Source organism: Marmota marmota, unplaced genomic scaffold (genome assembly GCF_001458135.2).
Source record: "Marmota marmota marmota unplaced genomic scaffold, marMar, whole genome shotgun sequence".
Lineage (NCBI taxonomy): Eukaryota > Metazoa > Chordata > Mammalia > Rodentia > Sciuridae > Marmota > Marmota marmota.
Genome location: NW_026000174.1, coordinates 52,861,970 through 52,880,201, shown reverse-complemented (window position 1 = coordinate 52,880,201; position 18,232 = coordinate 52,861,970). Strand labels below are relative to the sequence as shown.

The 18,232-nt window shown below is 38.8% G+C and overlaps 1 protein-coding gene across 1 annotated transcript in view; it reads right to left on the bottom strand.

Moving 5' to 3' along the window:
* The window catches only part of Hsd17b12 (hydroxysteroid 17-beta dehydrogenase 12), a 157,964-nt gene extending 144,361 nt beyond the window's left edge, over nucleotides 1–13,603 (bottom strand). The window contains exon 1 of the mRNA XM_015477797.2: nucleotides 13,305–13,603. Coding sequence (XP_015333283.1) covers nucleotides 13,305–13,464 — 160 coding nt within the window. The 5' untranslated portion in view covers nucleotides 13,465–13,603. The remainder of the gene's footprint in view (nucleotides 1–13,304) is intronic.
* Between the last annotated feature and the right edge of the window lie 4,629 nt (nucleotides 13,604–18,232).

Here is an 18,232-nt window from a genome sequence, read left to right as displayed (position 1 = left end):
TGGACTGTGATTTAAGCTAGCTGCCTGCAGAACTTACCTGGATTGTGATTTACCTGGACTGTGAGTTAATCTATTGAGACACTGCTTTACCTGGACTGAGACAACAAACTGTAATGTACAACAAATTGTAACTCGGTATCTTTGCTAACAGTGTCATTGCTGGTATAATTTTTCCAAGGGCTTCTTGCATGGAGCCATCAAGTGGCTTGGTATTGTGGCATTTTGTATCCTCCCTTTCTGTTTGTAGCAGGTTATTTATGGTGTTTCTGTAAAAACCACTATGGTCATTATTTAAATTAAACAAAAGGGGGAAATGTTAGAGTCTGTAAACAAGTCAAAATAACACCTGGCATTTTGCCAGGGGAATGTTAAAGTTCGTAAACAAGTCTGGATGGTGCCTGGCAAAATGTCAGAGGGAGTGGTTTGAGAAGTAACAAAACCGAGCCATTAGGTGTAGAGATTCCTGATTGGTTGACTGATGTATCTAGTTTATGCTAATTAGATAAGCTGTGTGGAATGTATAAATACTGCTCCTGTCCTACAATAAACGGCTTCTACTCCTGCTGTATCAAGTACACAAGTTATTCGTCACCCCCTGGTTATTTTGCCCAGCCAGCCGGGCTGCGGCACAGCCGGACTGCGGCAGTACAGAAATCATTTTAAGTTTTAACACTATCATTAACCAAAAAGTATCTATTATTAATCAAGAATAGATACTTGGCTCAAAAATCTGCATGGATAACCTCCTGCCTTCTTCTAGGATTAGCTTGACCGTAGTACAGTGTTTCTCAAATTGCATGATGTCTTGAGAATAACTATTCTTTTCTTGGAGATTTTGATTCAGCAGGTCTGTAGTGAAATCCTACAATCTATTTTTAACAAGTACACCTGACTGATTCTTTACGGCCAGTGTATTTGGTCTATTGCCATGACATAAACAGACCTTTCACATTCAAGCAACATTTGAGGAACACTCCAACTTGTGAGCTCTTGTGCAAGTATTCCAAATTGCAATAAATCACCCTTACTCAGGAACTCTGGCAGTAAATTGCAAACAACATGGAGCCTGAAGTCAGAAAATCTAAATTCAATTTCTTTTGCCATTTATTAGCTGTGTAACCCTTAAACCCCTCACTGTATGTCCCCCTATCCTGGTATATTACGTGAAAATAACAAAACCAACCTCAACCTGCCTCACAGGGTTGCTGTGGGCATCCTTAAAAAACACTTGGAAAGGACTTTGTAAATTAAGATGTCATCATTTAAGATGTCAACATTTCTTAAATTCAGCCTCCCTTAATTCACAATGTGTGAATGTTGTCCATCATGTGGGTTTGGTTTTGTTTTTTCTTCACATTATCTACACATTATCACCTCCTTTCACACGTCAGGCAATGGCAGGATTGCAACAACAGATAAGCAATAGCAGGCTCTCTGTACCAAAGCAAAAGTATAAGATTGAATGTGCAAGATTAGGGGAGGTTGTTTATTGCATTAGCACTGTTCATGTGACAGGACTGGAGTTTCAGCTATCATTTTTTTTTTTTTATTTTTTTTTATTTTTTAGTTTTCGGCGGACACAGCATCTTTGTATGTGGTGCTGAGGATCGAACCTGGGCCACACGCATGCCAGGCAAGCGCGCTACCTCTTGAGCCACATCCCCAGCCCCTCAGCTATCATTAAAGCAAGCCTGGTAATATTTCTACTGGAAGCTATCTTGGCTGTGAGCAGTTAATGTCAGTCATTAGAGAAAAACCAATCTGGAGAATGAGTCTTATACATAATAAAAATGTTAAGGAAACTTTAAAACTGTTTATTTAAATTTCGAAAAGATACTGTACCCTTTCCTGGCCACCTTGAGAAGCATTCACAAAACAATATATTTCTTTGGCAATTCAGTGTCAACATTATCAGTGGTTTGGACTGAGACTGTAGTTAAGAGATATTGGAGCAAACAACTTCACTCATACCACTTCATAAAAAGAACAAATTCCCCCACTCCTATTATCTAGATAGGGTATACCAAGAGCATGTGGTATAAGGGTGCCCTCAGGACTACAGAGGTACACATCATTTCTTTACAGCTTCAGACTCTTGTCTGAAAGGGCCATTTTTTTTCCTCATATCAGTTGCAGGAATGTGTGGCCAGCGTTCTCACTGTTACAGGCTGGGCCTCCAAAAGTCGGATCAGAAGTGTTTCAGATTCCGGAGTTTTTCAGATTTTAGGATATTTGCATAAACTTTACCAGCTGAGCATCCTTCAACCACAAAGCTGAAATCTGAAATGCTCCAAAATCTGAACTTTTCAAGTGCCATGTATAATATGTTCAAAGACTTTTGGATTTCGGAGCATCTCAGACTGAGAAAGTTCAACAGGTACCACAAATCACCTCCGCTTTTCCTCTACTTTGTCCCTGACTACTCTCTTCACTACCCTGCTGTCAGAGCCTGCTGCTCATCACTCCCAGCATTCAATCTACCATAGGTATAGCCACCAGTTTCTGCCCTTCGCCACTGAACTATCTTGCCTGCCACTGTCTGATGCATGACTGTGAGCAAGTCATCATTTCTTCCTGCTCATGTTTTCCTCGTAGTTCAACTAAAGAGGTTGCTAACAATTCTTCCAGTTCAGTTATTCTATCATTGTTCTTTCCTACCTCTTGACAACCCTTCCATTTTCTCAGATTTACAAAATGACTAACTGCATTTTTGTAAATCCTGTCAACTAACTGTAGTATTTGCTTCTTTCCATGAAGCAAATAAACTATATATTCAATGTTCTATATTTAATTTTTTTGCAATTATTCACTCTATATACTCACCATTCCATGTCTTTACAATCAAAAGAAATTTTCCAGGGAATTTGGCTACGTCTCCAATAATTTTTAAAAGTCTGAAGGTTCTAGAAGGTTTGGGGTTATTTCATTAGGGCTTCCAAATAAAAAACTACATTTTGACCTACATTTCCTAGAACTGAATTTTTCACTAATTTATCTCAGCATTCCCAATTAGCAAAGTTTTACAGAAATTTTAATTGGAAAAAAATTTTTTATTTAAAAGAAAGTCTATTTGCAACAGTTTTGTAATGAAGATCTACAGACAAGTAATACATAACCAAAATGTATTAATATTTAAATTTTATTGTCAGCAGAGTGTTCAGTGCTCTGTAACAGTTTCCTAAAATCACAGATGAAGAAAGGTTAGCTTGTTACCTCAATGCCACTCAAGAAAAATGTTTGATCTTAGCTGCATTTCACACTTTCAAAGCTATTTTCATAGCCCTGTTTCCATAACAATGTAACCAGTCTTTGCTTACCCAGTCTTAGTTTCATTCCAGTGTATCTTTTCAGGTGGGAAATTTAAAACAAAGGTGAACTGGGCACAGTAGAACACCCTGTAATCCAAGCTACTCAGGAGACTGAGGCAACTTAGTGAGGCCCTTTCTCCAGATAAACTGGGCTAGGGATGTAGGTGAGAGATAACAGTGCCCCAGGGATCAAGCCCCAGTACCACAATGTGTTTAGAACAAATGTATGCCCTCATGTATCTTACAACTAAGGTAACAAATGTGAATAGGAAAAAAAAGTAAACTCACATAAAAGAACAGTCATTATCAGAGCTCCAAAAGTACATAATGACTGCCATGTGGCAGTCCCCAAGGAAAAAAATTCATAATCTGCACTCTAAAATATGGGTAAAATCTCACAAAATGAAACCGTGGAAAGAATGTGGAACAGGAGAAAGGGCACTTCAGGCAGTGTAACCAACATCGAACAGTCAAGGAAACCTATTAAGGTTTTCCGTACAGGAGGTGGTGGGAGGGTCTGGGACATGAGCTACTCACCCAAAGAAGAATACATATTGGAGAAGTCACCAGAAGAAGACACAAGAGCAGGTTCAAAATGCACTGAGGAGCTTGATGTTTGCATAGATGCCAAATTTTTTGTGTGTGTATGTAAAGTTTAACAAGTAATATACTGGAGATATTTTTGCAAGACTAAAGTTAATACAGAGGGTGCATAAGATTGGTAAGTAGGAAATGCATTAGGGCAATGTAGATGCAAAAGAGCCTGTGATGGCAGATTCAGTATGACTTGGCAATTTCCTGTCCAACTGTGGGAAAGAAAGCATGATTCTAGGAATTCAAGAAGCAAACTGGCCACTTGCTGAATTTGACACTTTAGCATAATATATTTAGCCCACACAATAAATCTGAGAAATTTGCATGAACCTTAAAAATTTAAGAAAGTCTCCACATGAAAATCTAGATCTGGGCTTCTTGTAAGAAAGCTTCAAGGTCTACACCTACATGGCTAAAGGGTGATGCTGAGTGGGGGTTGCAACAAGCACACCACCCTTGAGCAGCCAGACATCTCTCCATATGCACCTCTTCTGGCCACTCCTCTCATTTCCTTTACCTGCCTGAGGCACCTGAATTTGTTGTCTCTGATAAAGACCTGGGTGATGAGCAAGGTGGTGATATAATTAGCAAAAATAGGAAGTTTAGAACAAGTTGGAGAGATGAATTTTAAACATGCTAGGATTAAATCTTTCATCACTACCCAGAGGGATATATATACAGCAAGTTATTAGAAATTCAAGAAAAAGTCTAAAACAGAGAAGATGGACATCTCCACAGACAAAAGTGATAACAGACATAACAATATCAGCATTTACTATGTCAGGTGTTGTTCTAAGTGTTCACACCCGCTAAATCACTTAACCTCATTTAATCAGAACTGCAAACCAAATAGATCCTGATTTTACAAATGAGGAAACTGAGACACACAAAGTCAAGGTGACACAGCTTGTAACTGTCAAAGCCAGGATTCAAAAAGCAGGTAAGCCACCTCCAGAGCCTAAACTAGGACAACTTCTGCCTGAGGTTATAGTCTGTATTCTGTTTTAAGACTAAATAATTTCATTTTTGAAAGACCAACATTCTTAAATTTGTCACTATTCAAACTTAAGGGAATGTAGAAAGACAATCCATAAAAATACATTAGCTCTTAATCTCAAATATACTGAATAACTTGATATTTGCATTTATTCAACGATTACATGTCAAAACTTACTGTGTGCAGGCACTGTCCTATGTGCTTGAGATTAATATGTGAACAAAAAAGACAATCTTTGCCTTCATGGTGCTTACTTCTAAAAATAAGAAACATCATAAAAAAGCAAAATATACAGGACAGGAGATGAGAACGGATGCTAACAAAAAAGAAAAGTAGAGCAGGGTAAAAGAGATCAAGGTGGGGGTATGGGAGAGACGACTGTCTTTTTAAAGGTAAAATGGTAGGTTCCATTTAGATATTTGAACAAAGGCTTGAATGAGAGTCAGCTATGTGACTATCTGCAGGGTGAGGGTGGGGGGCCAAGGACACAAGATAGCAATGCCAGGTCTGTTCAAAAAACAATGAAGCCAGATGTGATGGCACAGGACTGTTATCTCAGTAGCTTGGGAGACTGAGGCAGGAGGATGGCAAGTTCAAAGCCAGCCTCAGCAATTTAGTGAGGCCCTAAGCACCAGCAAGACCCTGTGTCTAAACAAATATAAAAAAAAGGCCTGAGGATGTGGCTCAAATGTTAAAAAAAAAAAAGAAACGAAACAAATAAGAGGTCAGTGTGGCTAGAAGGGCAGGAGTAAGAGGGAAAGTGGGTGAAGATGAGGTCAGAGGCAAAAGGAGGCAAATGGTTTTAAAGCCTTGTTTAATATCACAGGATGGATTTCAGGTTTTAATTCAAGTAGGATGAGAAGCTACTGGAGAGATCAGGGCAAGCATCACATGATCTGACCAGAGTCTTCTAAAGATCACTCTGGCTACTGTATGAGAATCAACCATTGGAGAGCAAAGGTGGAGAAACAGGAGGCTATTACTGTTATTAGGGCAAGAGCTCTTGATGGCTTAGAAATGAGTGGACTCTGGTTATTCTGAAATTGGAGTCAAGGGGCTTTCCTAACACATTACACATGGAGAAGAAGACTCAAAGGATTGAAAGTTTTTCTCAAATGTAACTGAACAACTGGACCTATCCAAATTTTTCTAAGTCCACCCTATCTAAGATTTACTAAAGAGGAGTCACAAATAAATGAACTGATAGTAAATCTTTCACCAAGTAACTCTTCTGCAGGCATATTAGTCATCTACTAATTTATCTGTTTCTAACTTCAGCTTTTTCCACAGTCAACTGAGTGAACTACAATTCCTTTTTGTCAAATAAGAATACTTTATACAAATAAAAGATGTTCTTAAACATATTATTTGGAATCCATAAAAATGTGCAAAGAACTACATGAGAACCTCATTTACATCTTATTTCATAACAATCACAATAATCCTGAAAACTATCATTCCCATTTAAAAGATGAAGGAAGCTAAGCTCAGAGGTTGACCATTTTTGCCCAAGGTCAAAGAGCTTAGTGAGCAGCAAAGCTTGCCTGTGCCCACTGACTCCAAAGCGCATCTGTTGTCAGCAATACTGTTTCCCAATGGAACACCCTTGAGAGGCACTTACAGTTCAATTTCTTAAATTGTCTAGCCTTGCCTCCTTTCCTCCTATGACTGAGTTATTTAAATAGAAATAATTTTACCTGATGGTAGTAAAATGACTTTTTAGAAAGCAGACAGTATCCCTGGAATTGACAGTTGGAGATAGGGTAAATGTCTTGCCTTGCTAGGAAAAAAAAATCAAAATATCAAACAAAACATTCCTTCTGACAGGGATTTGTGGCAGACTTAGTTACCTTGAGAAAGCTGTAACCCGGTTCCAGGGTTCATTCAACAACCCCATCACTCAGTCCCTGGCAAAGAAAACTTCCCATACCACAGTGATTTGATTCTTCCCCAAGAAAGAAATGGTGAAATTCTACTCACCATGGTGAAATTCTCTTCATAAGTACAAACTCAACAACATTATCCTTCTGCTTCAAATCCCCCCAACTGCTTCCCATCACTCTTAGGACACAGATGAAAGGGCCCTGCTTGGTGACGCCTTCCTTCCTCTCGAGCTCCTTGCAACATCATGCAACATCATGCCCACTGTTTCCGAGCTCTTTCCTGCCTCAGCTGAGTGTGATGGGCACAACCTGTAATCCCAGCAGTCTGGGAAGCTAAGGGCAGGAGGATCACAAGTTCAAAGCCAGCCTCAGCAACATGGAAGCACTAAGCAACTCAGTGAGACCCTGTCTCTAGATAAAATACAAAATAGGGCTGGGGGTGTGGCTCAGTGGTTAAGTGCCCTTGAGTTCAATTCCCCAATACCACCCCCAAAAAAGAATGCTCTTCCTTCTGTTCTTTCTGCACTCTACACAGAGCTATCTCACACTTACCCTTCAGATCTCAGCTCTGTAAAGCTTCCCAAGGGCAGCTCTATTACCTCCCCCACAAACTCTCACAGAACCAAGCAAATGTTCTTTCCACAATGTGTACATTTGATTACTGTTTGTCATCTCTTTGGACCTTAGCACTCTAGAGAGATGGGCAAATGAAAAGTGTAATATCACACACTCCCCCAAGGTTTTGCTTGCCTTGCCTCCTCAGCCTTAATCTCAATCTATCCCAGAAACATGCATAAGAACTGCTGTATTTTGATTTTTTGCTAAGGATCACAAGGATAGAAATGAAATAAAAGATCCACTATTTTTTTTCAACATCTTTTAACTTGCCCTTTTCTATAAATAGCATCTAATGGTATTACAGTTTATCTATTCAAATCCATTTACCATGTATTCTGGACTTATAAATTTCATTATCTAAAATCAGGACCTTTTTTTCTGAAACTGAAATAAATATATTATATTCAATTCAACCAATTAAAACAAAAATCAGTTTTGAAGCCCAACACTCTCAGATTCAGTGGCAACAGTAATCTCTGTTTTCTGAAGATCAGCCACCTTCCTTTTTCTTATTAAGCCTTATTCTGGCAATTAGCTCATAAGGCTACTAAGGCAAATAATATTATGAATATTACACACCTTATGCCAGGCACAGTTAACATGATTTACACAAAATAAGTGTTTTCATTTACCTTTACAACAATCCTATGAAACCTGCTAATAATACAAGAGCTAGCATCCAAGTATAGGTTTGGGTCCCCAAGGTCCAATGTTTGATTTCTAAATAGGAAAGTTAGTGTTGCACATAAAGGAAGGAAAACAGAAAAGGCAGGTCAGGGACAAGGGGGCCCGTGAGGGTAAGGGGAGAAAGATTCTAAATCTCTAATTCTGCGACACGTCCCTCTTGATTTTTCCTCCAAAGAGCATCCAGGTCTGCTTGCCAGCTGGTCGACTTCCTCTTTCATAGCCTCTGGTGCCAGAACTTTAAGGTTGCCCTGCTAACTCCGATCTAGAGAACTTGACCCATTTAGGCACATGGACTCCCTTTTGAGAGCTAAAATGCAGAATGAATAAGTACTCAAGAACTTTTATGACTTCACCTGCTCTGATTTTTTGAAAAACATGGTCCTTATAATGGGTACTATGACCAACATCAGCTCATTATTAAAAACAGATACCTACTCCCTGATACTAGGACTTTCAGAGTGTCAATAGGGAGCATGCTATATTCACCAAGCTGGACCTCTAGGGAATCACTAATTTATTGGAGAATGCTGGCATCATAAACAGAAAATATTTGAAGTCCAGACATATGATGACAGTCCAACCATTTGCTTTACTAAGCCTCTCAGTGACCTTCCAATGTTCAACAAGATTCATGATTACAAATCTGAAGAAAATCACCAGCTACGTGATTCTAAAATGAACCAACTATTCTGCGATACTTCCAAAGATGACAAGCATGTGCAAATTTTAGAGTGTGCCTTGAATCAAAAAGTTTTTAATAAAGTTCCTAGGGTATAAAGAAATCCACTCCCAACTCATCCAGTCTATAAGCCAATCACCACCACAAGCATGAGGATCTTGCAGAATGGATAACTTTGCTTCAATTCCTATCTGCAATTCTCCATCTGTGAAACTATAGACGAGGGAAATTATTTAACTAAGCATTCATTTCCTCCTTATTCACAGGGGAAATGGAGTACAGCTCAAAGAGAGATTTGAGACAATATCTGTCAAGTGCCTGGCATACTTCAAGTATTCAACAAATGGTGGTTATTAATATTCCTCTGGGTTTGCCAATTTTAAAAATTAACATTTCATATGTAGTTCTTCAAATCATGTGATATCTCAAATCCTAAAGAAAGGCCCTATTGATAAGTTTTGATTTCTTCAGCAGTCTTGAGTCATTTCAGGTAAATCCTATATATGTATCTAATGTGCAAACAGAATGTGATCAGACTGGTAATCTTGGAAATCCTTTGATTGATGGAGCTTGGCTAAGCAATTTTGATGAATGCCTTTTCCAGAGAACTCCAGCACAACATGTCCTTTATAAGTGCTCAGGAACCACTGAATTAGAAAAACCTTGGACTATTATAGATCTAGATGAGTTCCATCAGCACCCAAAGCTGCAATACCTTGAGGATTTGCTAATGCAGATATGCAGAGAGCAAAATGCAGAGGTGAAGGCCCTACATGAAATCTAACCTCATTCCACAGAACAGAATATTCCTCAGCAATAAAAATGATTCCATGCTATAAGATGGATGCACCTTTAAAATATCACGCTGGAGCTGGAGATGTGACTCAAGTGGTAGCACGTTCGCCTAGCATGCATGAGGTACTGGGTTTGATTCTCAGCACCACATAAAAATAAAATAAAGAGATTATGTGTCCACCTAAAAAACACTAATAAATAAATATTAAAAATAAAATAAAATGTTATGCTAAATGAAAAAAGCCAGTCACACACAAAAAATGCATATTGAATGATTCCATTTATATGAAATGTGCACAAAAGGCAAATCCACGTAGCAAAGCAGCTGCCTAGGGATGGAGTGGGTAGGGGTTAGGCAGTGAGAGCAAATGGAGTATAAGACAGAGGATGAAATGTTCTGAAAGTGGATCTGAGGATGGCTGCACAATCCTGTGAACATAATAAAAATCTTAAATTGTACACTTTAAATGGATAAATTGTATGGTATATGAATAGCATCTCAATAAGCTATTTTTTAAAAATCTAACTAATAAAATAATTAGTGGGTAATTTATTCTTTGCTATCTGGAGCAATACCTTCTCCATTCAAAACTAAAACAGGCATTCAGAGTGCCGTCTAATGTTTAAAGTTATCAAATATCTTGAGTTTGGAAGTATGCTTACCTTGCCCTTGCATCTATCATCTCTATTTCAATAGCAATTGTTTTAATGAACTCCAGTGATAGAAACTGCACAAATAAATGCAAAGTTTATCCATGTTCAAACCAAATTCTACAGATTACATTCTTTACTGATCAGCAGTAATGACAGTTCTCTCCTTAGTAAGAACTGACTACCTTCATTGGCAATCTTTTGATTACTTATTACACTGACCTTCAAACTACTGAAGCTCCACTTTCATGGGATCTCTTTGTTCTTTCAAGAAATACAGTACCTGTATGCCAGGCAAAAGAGTCCTACCCTCTAGATTGGCTAAACTTACCTACTAGGAGCCCAGTAGAACCAATGTGATTCACTTGAGTGGGAACATGACTGGAGAGAGAACTAGGAGAGAAGTCGATTGAACTCCTGATGAGGAATTAAGGGAGGGGAATGGGGGTGAAGAGTAATGAGTATATGGTCTTAAAAACTTAACTAAAAAATCTGTGGCCTTGGGCTGGAGTTGTAGCTCAATGGTAGAGTGCTTGCCTAGCATATATGAAGCACTGGGTTCAATCCTCAGCACCACATAAAAATAAATAAATGAAATAAAGGTATTGTGAATCTGTAGCCTAGAATATTTTTATTGATGGCAAAGCATACTTGTATTTCAGGGTTTTTCCAAGTTTAAGTTTAGAAGGACTCATATCTGAATGTGCAAGCTACTGTGGGAAACAAAAAAAACTGAGAATCCACAGTCCCTGAACTTCAGATCCCAAATCTGAGGAAAATTAAATTTACTCACATGAAGAGATTTAAGAATAACAAGAATAAAAATATACTATCAATTCAACACACATTACTGAGGAAAATATTAAATGAGTAGTACAATTAAGCAATGCCTCCCAAATACTATCTCCCACCAGGCTGGCACAGGAATAAACAGACTGTTTTGTAAAGTAGACATCTTATTAGTATTATTTACACATAAAGATTAATTGTAAAAATCATAACTTTGGTTAAACAAATTACCTATTTTTAGGTAATTAAACCCTAATTACTCAAGTGTCCACCACCACCTCCAATTGTTGTAAAGAACCTGTTTAAAATGTGTTGATCTTAATTTCCTTTGTTTTTAAAAGGTTCCCTGTTTGGAGAGACTAAGGAAGTAGAGGGTTTTGTTTTGTTTTTTGTAGATCCAGGCCACATGTAAATAATGTTATAAATACCAATTTGATCACTGCTTCTGTTTAAAAGCTTAAAAAATTAAGATTCTCCAATAATCCAGGGTGTACCATGATCTTCTCGGCTGCCCCAATGTTTTAATTCTGAATGCTATATAAACCCTTCTCTTATTTATCAATTTCCTTCCCCTCGGGCCAAATGTTTTCAATGAAATGACAATGTTACATTATTTGACTTTTACTAAGGCATTACATATAGATGACTTGGACTTAACTATTTGAGTTATTAGTATGGTCAATTTTAAATAGTTTAAAAGTTATTAAAGTTGTTATTATTTTTAAATAGTAATATTTAAATTACTATTTAAAAATTATTATTTTAAATAGTTTAAAATTTAGTTACACTATTCTTTGATTGCAAATTACAAATTTTTATCTTTTTTTTAATATTTATTTTTAGTTTTCGGGGGACACAACATCTTTATTTTATTTGTATGTGGTGCTAAGGATCGATCGAACCCACTGCACCGCGCGTGACAGGCGAGTGCGCTACCGCTTGAGCCACAACCCCAGCCCACAAATTTTTATCTTGATAACTGATTCTCCATAGCTTTAGTATCTTGTGTAACTGTTGATAAAGTCCACAAACAAGTTTTTCCAAACCAACAACTAAGAAATTGGGTGAGTCAATTTTGAAATTACAATTTGATTATTATACGAAAGAGTTAAAAGTCTTTCTTTGATACTATCAAAGAATAACAAGTACTGTGAAGTGTTATGTCAATAGCTGCTTACATCAGGGAAAGATTTTATACACCCATTCCTACTTGTGTATGTTTTCTCCTAATGTGTAGGCTGCTATCCCAAAAGGTTAACATTATTATGTCTTTCCCAATAAATTGTTTTAAGTGTTTTTGAATGAACAAATAACATGGAATAACATTCGTGTATCTTACTTAAGCTCAGTCTGCAAGCAACCCTAACCACACTAAAGTTCAATAAAATCAGAAGTGAACATCAAAATGAATAATCACATCAAAGAATAACCACGAATGTCGTAAGCAAACGCTTGGTTTTTTTGTTTTGTTTTTAAAAAGCCAAAACAGAGGGAAAATAAAGAAAAAAGGGGGGGGCAGGAAAAGAGGGAAAAAAGGGAGAACAAAAACAAGTAATTTTTCCAAATTCTCCAATCTGACCTTTGTCCTCCATTTTTAAAGTCCTCCAGTTGGCTGGAACTAGGTTTAACTCACTTCGTGGGGATACTTTTCCCCACAAACGACCTTCTGCAATGTTGCTGACTGCAACGTGAAGAGCGATTGTTCTGAGAAAGCAATAAGCTTTTGCTACTCATTCGAACGCCAGAAAAGTTTATGGGGAATTTTTTTTTAAAGGGGGTTTTGTAAATTACATGAAATTTCCAGTTAGGAGGCAAGGTTCCACGAATCCGAAAGAGGGTGAAATTTAACGCTTCCACACCCCTTGCCCCATCCTCACTCCTAACAAGTCAACTGAAGGCTTTTCATCCTAAGCACAGCGTCTGTTTTTAAAAACTTTTCTTTTAAAAGCACTCGGAAGGAAAGGCTCAAGGAGAGTAGGAAGCCGCCTGACTGCGGCCACGAACCCGGAATGGCTTCAAAGACACAAGCCCCTCAGAGCTAAGGCAGATTTCTCGCACCTTCCAAGTTGCACTTCAGATTTCCAGAGTTCAGCCAGCAACGTATTTAGTATTTTAAAAGTCCACAAGTCTGAGCAAGCCGTAAGATGGCTAAGGGAGGTAGGGCGGGTGAGCGGGACACAGGAGCGGGAGGAAGGCGAGGGAAGATGGGGAGGGGAAGGCCAAGCACTAGTCCTGGTTTGTGCGGGCCCCGCCGAGCTGCGAGCCGGGGCAGGAGGGAGGGCGCGGCGCGGCATCCGACTCACCTGCCCATTCACCGAGCGCCGGGCCGACCCCCGCCTCGTTACCCACACCCCAGACGCGAAGAGCCGTGTAGAGCGAGTACGAGATGCGCAGGGACAGGTAGACCACGGTGCCAAAGCCTACCCAGTACAGGAAGCTGGCAGCAGGGAGAGCGCTCTCCATGGCTTTCGAGCAGGCCTTTCTACCTCCGTGAATGGAAGAAAAAAAAAATCGAATGAATGAAGTCAGAAGGAGGTGCCAGCTGTGACTGCGAGGACGACACTCACGCGCCTTTCGTAGAACCCTTTGAGCCTAAACCCCGCCCACGGCGCCATATACGTGCTGCCATTGGTGATTTATCTTTCCCTCTTCTAGTAGTGGGTCATCTATTGGCTAATGATAGGTTTGTTGCCCCGCCCACACCCCCACCTGCACGTACCGTGTGGCGTTTCCGTTCTAAGAATGTGGATCGTTCACCTGCCAATCAAGTATCAGTCCCGCCCAATCGCCTCACCAAGACCCACAGGATTCCCCTCCCGGGCCGCAAGTCTCACCCCACCAAAGCGCCCTGGTTTCTCATTGGCTGCGGTGGTCCTAGTTTTCTGATTGGCCAGTCAGATCCAGCCTGATTTAGCCCTGGTTTGAAGATAGACTTTGGATCAGAGAAGCGGCCAGCGAATGGGAAGTTTGTAGTAGGAAGTGTGCGTGGAGCCATGGTTTTATTTTCACCTCTGTATAAGCACTTCTGTATCGTTGTTAGTGTGGGGTCGTGGTTCCCGTAGTCTTTCCGGATAAAGGCTTGCAGTACCCTGTTTCTGTGCCTTTCCCCAGCGCACACATTCGCTCTTGTTACACTTACGTCTTCAGGTTCTTCTATAGGCTTGGCCTCCCACCCGCTTTATGCATGAAACAACTGGTCGTTCCCAACTACTTGGAGTTCAAGGCAAACAGCTTGCTACAGTCAGATACTCTAATTCAGAACGGCAGAAGAGCCGTAAGATAAACGAAAAAATGGACCATAGGAATACAGCTTGCAGAACAATTAGTTTTGGAAAGATAACCTACCTTCTAACTGGGTTAAAGAAAAATTTCTGTAATCCCCCCCTCCCGTTTTTGTGCGGTGAACGAGTGGAGTTTCTTTCTTTCTTTTTTTTTTTTTTTTGGAACCGGGTATTGCGCCACATCCCCAACCCTTTTTGTTTTGATTTTTGAGGCAGAGCCTCTCTAAGTTGGTTAGGGCCTTGCGAAATTGTGGAAGCTGGCTTTGAACTTGTGATCCTCCTTCCTCAGCTTCCCAAGTCACTGGGATTACAGGTGTGCCAGCATCACGCCTGACTAGAGAGTGGAGTTTCAGGGAATGATTTAGGACAGATGAGTCTGGACACCTGAGAAATTAACAGGAAGCCGGTTTATTGGCTGCAGGGGTAGCTCATGCCAGAGTGGCTCATGCCAAGTAAGTTTCAGAAATAGTGTAAGACAGTTGTGTAAGTGTTTTACCCATAATTCTCCTTTCCTCTCTTCAAGACTTTCTCTTCCCTTTTCTGGCATGGATTTGGACTCACATTAGTGAGTCAAGGTTTTTTGTTGTTGTTGTTGTTTTTTCCTTCTGATTCAAGGTTTTGTTTTGGTTTTTGGTTTTGGGTTTTTTGTTTGTTTGTTTGTTTGTTTTGTTTTGTTTGTTTGTTTGGTTCAAGCAGGAACTCCAGGGTAGTAATTCTAAGGGTAACAGTTCAATTCATCTTGAGGCTAACTTGATAGTTTTATAATATTAACTTTGAGCCATATTCCTGTGCACTCCCCCCACTCTTTCTCCACACTTATCAGATAAATTAGGTACAGTGATAAAGCTGGAAGTGTTCTTCATAACGTTAGTTGTCTACTAGAATTCGGTTATGTGAATGAAGTTGGCATCATTCTGTTTAGAGTTTGATACCTTTGGATGAGGCTGCCTCTTCATTTTAAAGTCCCACCACCCTCTCCTTCAGCCTCTACCACTTCCCAATATCTTTGCTTAGAGTAGAGCTCCAGATTTATACATTCCAGCTCATCATTGCTCACCAACTCAGTACCCTCAAGCTATTCAGTCCCATTTTCCTCAGGATAAGGTAGAAGAAAGGAACATTATAAAATAGCAATACGTAGTTTTGACTCATATGTAGGCATGTATATGGCCCACACAAGAATCTGTGTTTAGAGGCAGTATGCTATGAATCTATAGGACCTAGAACAGTGCCTGGAACCCTAGAAGAACCCAACAAATGAAGTAGAAGTAAAGATTCATTCAGCACATATTAATTGAACTTTAATTATGTGCCTGTCACTGAGCTAAGTACTGGGTATACAACAGGCAGCCAATGGTCAATTCCCGGTTCTTCTCCTATTCTATTATTTAGCAGTGGGAAATCCATTTTTCTCACTAGCTGCTTCTTTCCCAGAGTCCTTTGCTGGCATTTCCTCTTACTGGCCTCTAAATGATTCAGTGCCCTTATGCTCAGACCCCAGCTCTCTTTACTTCTCTGGACAATCCTCCTACATGATTTTATCCAGTACTTTGGTTCCCAATATCAGTTGTAAGATGACTGATGACTTCCAAATGTGTCTTTCCAGGATTATCTTTGGAGGTCCAGATGCCTACTTGGCATCTCCATTCAGATGTAAAATAAACATTTCAGTGACCCAGTGACCGGGAGGGGGTAGACCTTAGTAATAGAGCACTTACTAGTATGTGTGAGGATCGGGGTTTGATCCCTAGCACTGCCAAAAAAAAAAAAAATGATTTAATTAATTTTAAAATAGTAAAACAAGCATCACATACTTAACATATTCAAAATATGTTTTTCACTCAAACACACACACACACGCACACACGCACACACGCCTACACTTGCCTGTTCTGTTCTTTCCCACCTTAATGGTCACTTCTTATGTCTGCCATTGACAGCTAATCCAAATCACATGCATTCCTATCCTGGAATATGGCAGTAGCCTCCTAATTGGTATCTCTGAAGCTGTCTTGGCATACAAACATTGTTGATGTAGGATTTTTTTTTAATAAATAAATAAGAACAGCCAGACACGGTGGGGTGTGCCTGTAACCCCCAGCAACTCAAGAGATTAAGGCAGGAGGATCATGAATTCCAGCTCAGCCTAGGCAATTTAGCAAGATCCTGACTCAAAATAAAATAGAAAGAAAGTACTTTAAAATGTTCACAATTTTCTGATCACCTCAACCTCCTTTTCAGAATATCGTTTTATCTACTAAAAGAAAAAATAATGACTTCCACAAAGTGGAAGTAGTACGTGGCAGAGAAGCCATTTGGAGATCAGGAGTTTATAAGTTTTGGGAACTGGACAACAATCCTTTGTCTCTGAATCAATTTTATGAGTTACTGTAAATTTTAATGTATACAGGACCCTATAATGATGGCTCATTACTTTTCAGCAGTATTATGTCCTAAAATTTAACATGCAGACAAGAATTAACCAAACATGTGAAACCATTAATAGCTCTCCACCAAGGAAGCAATATTTTAAAATATTCAACTTCCGCATCTGTGAAATACTGAAAATACTACTTAGGCATTATAACAGTGATTGACAGATAGACATTGTGTTCAACGAGGTGAGTACTAGTCTTATTCCCAATTCACAGATGAAACAGAGGCTCAAAGCACTTAAATAACTTTGCTATGGAATTATAAGAGATTAAGTGGCAGAATTGGGGTTTGAACCAGAGAGATGTGGCTCTGAAATCATGTCTTCAGAATTAGGTAAGAGAAGGCAACATTTAAAAAAAAAATGACTAAGGGAAAATAGAAGTCTCTAGAAATATTCAGTTGTTGTACAAATAACATACTCAGACACAACCACAGTAGATTTCAGTATTATTTATTTATTTAAAAGATTTTGAGTTCAGAATAGTCTTTAACATGGAAAAATGTGAAACAACACTATTGTATCACATTAGTATACAAATATTCCCATTTAATTTGAAATTCATTTTCAGTATTTTTGTAAGTTGAGTTTCAAACCAGATTTTCATGATGAAATCAGGAGTAATTCGATATAATGAAAGAAAATTCTGTAATTAGGGAATTTCCTAGAAGCTAAATTCAGTGGTCCAATCCTGGGTTGAAAAACAAAATTAAAGGGCTGGGGCTATAGCTCAGTGGCAGAGCACTTGCCTGATGAGGGTATGGGTTCAATCCTCAGCACCACATAAAAATAAACAAATTAAATAAAAGCATTGATTGTGTCCATCTACAACTACAAAAAAAAAATTTTTTTAAAAAAAGAAAAACAAAATTTAAAAGTTTGTGATGAACGAACCAATTTAAAAGAAACAGAAACTTTAGCATTCGAAATTAGGAGTTTTCAAAAACATTAATATTTGGCTGGCTTGGGCTGGGGATGTGGCTCAAGTGGTAGTGCGCTCGCCTGGCATGCGTGCGGCCCGGGTTCGATCCTCAGCACCACATACAAAACAAAGATGTTGTGTCCACCGAAAAATAAATAAATAAATATTAAAAAAAAAAAAAAATATTTGGCTGCTTTAACGAATATTACCATAAGAAAGCAACATTAGGATATATTATGGTTTAAATGTCACATTAGCATTTTCAAAGTGATCACACATACATTATTCAAGTGTCACAAGAACAACTCTATTTTTCCAAGTAGGAAACCAGCTGTTTAAGTTGAACTTTATAAGTACATCTGCAGTGCAATAGGCCTGGTTCTAACACTGAGCCACCTCACACAAAAATGCCAGCATGTTTCTTTCTTTCTTTTTTTTTTTTTATAATATAATATTTATTTTTAGGTGTAGATGGAATGCCTTTATTATTTTTTTAAAACATTTTATTTATTTATTTTTTAGGTATAGATGGACACAACACAGTGCCTTTATTTTTATGTGGTGCTGAGGATCGAACCTGGGTCCCACCCATGC